Below are 5,344 nucleotides of genomic sequence, written 5' to 3' on the forward strand. Positions count from 1 at the left end.
AAAACATATATATACCATCAATTCTTTGAAGCTAAACAAACGTAACAAATCTTTTGAACAGTTTAACTCCTGTAAGATGGAATGCAAAAACTACCTTGACATTAACTTTGTAAAATTACAGAATTATTTTTTGTTTTTAAATCTAAAGCAATTTGTTTTATATATATAAAAAAAAAGGTTCATTAATTGGCATGAGAATTATATCAACTTATATAAATATATACACTCGTTTATATTATTGAGAAAACGACCACGGTCCATACTAATTATATTAAATGCCTGTAAAGATTCCTTTTTTATGCATAGTTTAAAAGAAATTGATCAACTAGTTAAAAAAAAACAAAAAAAACTTTTTTTGGCAGCTTTCGTTAAGACTAGAAAATACATTTGGAATATACAACAGTTCTTAATTTAAAAATAGAATTTTAGTTTTACAAAGCTTGAGTCTATTTTATAACTTAAAGGTCTGCAGCTGGTTGGTCATTTCCTGCACGATGGCACTAATTTTGCTTACATTCCGATTTGCTGGAGTGACAGGAGTAGCAGGAGGAGTAAGAACTTCGGTGGTAACACTGCTGGCAACATTACCATTACTTAAACTGTTACCAACAGCTCCAGTGGAGATCTTGGAAAATGAGGTAGAATTTGTATGGACAACTGGTGTTGAATAAGCCATAACGGTGACGCCATTGACTTTCTTAGGGAGGAGCTGAGGCTGATGGTAACGGTTCTCGGTAAGCATGAATCCCCTTGCATCTCCGGCACCATGAATCATTGTGTTGTTGCTGACACAACATGGAACTCTTGCACATGAAATAACGTTGGAGTGACTTCCGCAAACAACAGTGGTTGGTCTAGAGGAGTTGGGTACTCGGCTCTCCTGTCACGAAAAAACAAACTGTGAACACACGGGAAGAGTTTCTATTGAAAAACAACACAAGATCCAAAAATAATCTCTTACACACGCACATATATATATTCCTAATTTTGAACTGTTAAAATAGAGAGCAAGCAGCTAGCCATTAGCACCCACTGCCAACTCTTGGGTTATTCTAATTAAATAATGTCATTCTTATAACAAACTCAAGGTCCCAAAGTGCAGAGTGCATATTTATTTATTTATTTTTTTGCAGTAACAAGATACAAACCATGGTTCAACATACAGTTCTGTGCGGTTCACATGTTCAGGGTTCCAGAAACAACAGACAATTAATGTAAACCGAATTTAATAATTTCAGCATTACACTTAACTACTACAGTTTTCAAGTTGAATGTCAAACATATCAGTAATATAAACTCTAAGAATGACATTCATTGCCAATTAAAACCTATACAGAACTTGGCTTATTAAGAATGACATTCATTGCCAATTAAAACCTCTACAGAACTTGGCTTATTTTCAGCATCTAGTTTACATTAATCGACGATATCCTGCAACAGATTCAAATCTCAAACACAAAATAGTTTTTTTTAAACCTAAATCAAAAACATCCTACTACCAAACTAAATTACCAATTAACAAATAAAATAAAATTTAAATGGAAATTCAAGTTGATAATAACATTGCTTTAACTTTTTAAATTATTGAACTAAAATACTCTAATAACTCTTAAAAAAAAACAGCAGAGGGCTGACATTTTATTTTCATATAACTTGATAACTCAAGTTGTTATCACAATATCAAAAAAATAAGGACTGTCCGTTGTACAAACCCAAGAGGTCTTTATACTAAAGCAGCAGATGTGGAAGTCGATACCTGGACTTCAGTTTGTTTACCTTCAAAATATAATTATGCACTAACTGTATCGTACTAGATAAAGGAAAGCTGGGATGTGTAATTATCTGACATCATTTCTTGTAACTGTTCACATTCATTAAGTACACTTTGATTAAGAAAAAAACTTGCTTTAAACCAAGTTTGATAAAAAAAAAGGATGGATAATGATAAGTTTTATTATATTAATGACCATTAGAATTCAAGTTTTCACCAAAACAAACAAACAAATAAAAACATCTGCTCCAATTTACCACTTTGCTGCTGGACACACAGAAGTTCAGGGCTTTTTAAGATCAATGAAAACAAGAAAACTGTACTACTAATAATGAAAGTTAAACACTGTTAATTAAGAACTTCATTGTTAACCATCTACATCCTGAAACACTGAAATTATACAAACCATAATGCAGACATAGCCATTAAAACTAGCACAACAGATGTAAAACAAAGACTAATAGAGAATGTAAAAACCTTCAATTTAATTCCCTGTATTGTCTCTTACGTGTCACCTAAAAGAAAACGTATACCTTACCTCTCCTGCTGTTCCCAACAATGTGTCTTCTGTGTGTTCCAAAATATGTATGGGAGCAGGCATGGCTGTCTGATTTGTCACGTAAGCTGGCGTTATTGGTACAGCACTGGAAACAGGAACAGTAACATATTGGTACATCTCAGTATTGGGTGCAGAAGCACCATCTGGTGGATTTGCACTAGCCGATGGGTACATAAAGTGTGCTGGAACCCCGGACGTCTGTCAACAGGTAAGGAATATCTTTGACTTATGAAGTTCTCAACCATCAAACAATGGAGGATGAGACTTGCGGTGTAAACCACTTCTTAAAGCATTACACCAATTAGAAAAACAAGAAGAACGTAACAAAAGAACGTTCACATCTGTTCTAGTTAGTATATTACTGTATCACTACACTAATTAGAAAAACAAGAAGAATGACACAAAAGAACGTTCACATCTGTTCTAGTTAGTATATTACTGTATCACTACACTAATTAGAAAAACAAGAAGAATGACACAAAAGAACGTTCACATATGTTCTAGTTAGTATATTACTGTATCACTACACCAATTAGAAAAACAGGAAGAACAAAAGAACGTTCACATCTGTTCTAGTTAGTATATTACTGTATCACTACACTAATTAGAAAAACAAGAAGAACGAAACAAAAGAACGTTCACATCTGTTCTAGTTAGTATAGTACTGTATCACTACACTAATTAGAAAAACAGGAAGAACGTAACAAAAAAACATATTTAAAATGTATTTAAAACTATTAACATATGTTTATTCATCAATTTGTTACTGCAGAATGTGTGTGTTAGTTCTGATGTTGAGTCACTATATCACTAGTATTTAAAACTATTAATACGTATTTATTCATCAACTTGTTACTATACAGAATAATGTATGTTAGTTCTGATGTTGAGTCACTTTATCACTAGTATTTAAAACTATTAATGTGTTTATTCGTCAACTTGTTACTACAGAATAATGTGTGTGTCAGTTCTGATGTTGAGTCACTATATCACTAGTATTTAAAACTATTAATAATGTGTTTATTCATCAATTTGTTACTACAGAATAATGTGTGTGTTAGTTCTGATGTTGAGTCACTATATCACTAGTATTTAAAACTATTAATATGTGTTTATTCATCAACTTGTTACTACAGAATAATGCGTGTTAGTTCTGATGTTGAGTCACTATATCACTAGTATTTAAAACTATTAACATATGTTTATTCATCAATTTGTTACTGCAGAATAATGTGTGTGTTAGTTCTGATGTTGAGTCACTATATCACAGTATTTAAAACTATTAATATGTGTTTATCCATCAATTTGTTACTACAGAATAATGTGTGTGTTAGTTCTGATGTTGAGTCACTATATCACTAGTATTTAAAACTATTAATATGTGTTTATTCATCAATTTGTTACTACAGAATAATGTGTGTGTTAGTTCTGATGTTGAGTCACTATATCACTAGTATTTAAAACTATTAATATGTGTTTATTCATCAACTTGTTATTACGGAATAATGTGTGTGTTAGTTCTGATGTTGAGTCACTTTATCACTAGTATTTAAAACTATTAATATGTGTTTATTCATCAATTTGTTACTACGGAATAATGTGTGTGTTAGTTCTGATGTTGAGTCACTATATCACTAGTACTTAAAACTATTAATATGTGTTTATTCATCAATTTGTTACTACAGAATAATGTGTGTGTTAGTTCTGATGTTTCGTCACTATATCACTAGTATTTAAAACTATTAATGTGTTTATTCATCAACTTGTTACTACAGAATAATGTGTTAGTTCTGATGTTGAGTCACTATATCACTAGTATTTAAAACTATTAATATGTGTTTATTCATCAACTTGTTACTACAGAATAATGTGTTAGTTTTGATGTTTCGTCACTATATCACTAGTATTTAAAACTATTAATGTGTTTATTCATCAACTTGTTACTACAGAATAATGTGTTAGTTCTGATGTTGAGTCACTATATCACTAGTATTTAAAACTATTAATGTGTTTATTCATCAACTTGTTACTACAGAATAATGTGTTAGTTTTGATGTTTCGTCACTATATCACTAGTATTTAAAACTATTAATATGTGTTTATTCATTTCACTTGAACTTGCAGTATTAAAATACAGATTCTGCTAGTTTTAATTGTGTGATATTTTTATGGATGCTTTTTTAGTGAAAATAATCATTAAAAAAAAACAATATGTATGTGTGTGTGTATATGTATGTATGTGTTTGTTTGTTTTCTGAAAGCCAGGGATTTAGTTAAGATGATCAACATTCCTTCAATGTTCTACTAAAACAAGACCACTTACCATATGGTACTGATATTGTTGAGGTAGATAAGCTGGTTGTGAGTAGAGCATGGGGTAGGTAACCTAAAATTCAACATAGTTATGTCAAAACAAAATCCACTTTCACGGTTCGGTAGCACATAAACTTTCCCGTTTCTAGATTATTACATTTGTAGTATTTCAGGAAAATTTATGGTACAAAATTTTATTGTTATAAAAACTTTTGTCCCTCATTATTCTCTATTACAGTTTAAATGTGATTTCCACTTGCAATAATGACTTCCTACCCAACCCTACATAGCTTTACTAGGGTAAATACAGTTAATTAAAAAAAACATGTTACTTCAATGCCACTAGCTTTACAGACAGAGTTGTAGCTACAGTAGGTGGTAGTTGTGACTGCCACCTTCTGCCCATTCAGCACTCCCGTGCAATGTGACTACTGCTGCCACCTAGCACAAAAAATCCCCCCGAAAAAGTTCTCAAACGTGAGAAATTTCTTCGTCACGATTGTAGTACAGTTTACTTCACAATTACCGTATTTGCCCACACATAATGTACCTCCAAATATAACGCACACCCAATTTTGAAAGGTTAAATTGAAGAAAATTTGTTTTACACATCAGTTGTACAAAAATGTATTGAATCATTTCTAAATATAGTAAACAACTGTCAGTGTATTAAACATTTTTAGAAATCTTTCATTGAAATT

At 31.4% G+C, this 5,344-nt stretch overlaps 1 protein-coding gene across 1 annotated transcript in view; it reads right to left on the bottom strand.

Moving 5' to 3' along the window:
- Positions 1-6: 6 nt before the first annotated feature.
- The window catches only part of LOC106465554 (protein boule-like), a 28,144-nt gene continuing 22,806 nt past the window's right edge, over positions 7-5,344 (bottom strand). The window contains exons 8-10 of the mRNA XM_022393473.1: positions 4,654-4,716; positions 2,310-2,528; positions 7-880 (exon numbers count right to left, since the gene is read on the bottom strand). Coding sequence (XP_022249181.1) covers positions 452-880; positions 2,310-2,528; positions 4,654-4,716 — 711 coding nt within the window. The 3' untranslated portion in view covers positions 7-451. The remainder of the gene's footprint in view (positions 881-2,309; positions 2,529-4,653; positions 4,717-5,344) is intronic.

This window comes from Limulus polyphemus, unplaced genomic scaffold, assembly GCF_000517525.1.
Source record: "Limulus polyphemus unplaced genomic scaffold, Limulus_polyphemus-2.1.2 Scaffold1980, whole genome shotgun sequence".
Classification (NCBI taxonomy): domain Eukaryota; kingdom Metazoa; phylum Arthropoda; class Merostomata; order Xiphosura; family Limulidae; genus Limulus; species Limulus polyphemus.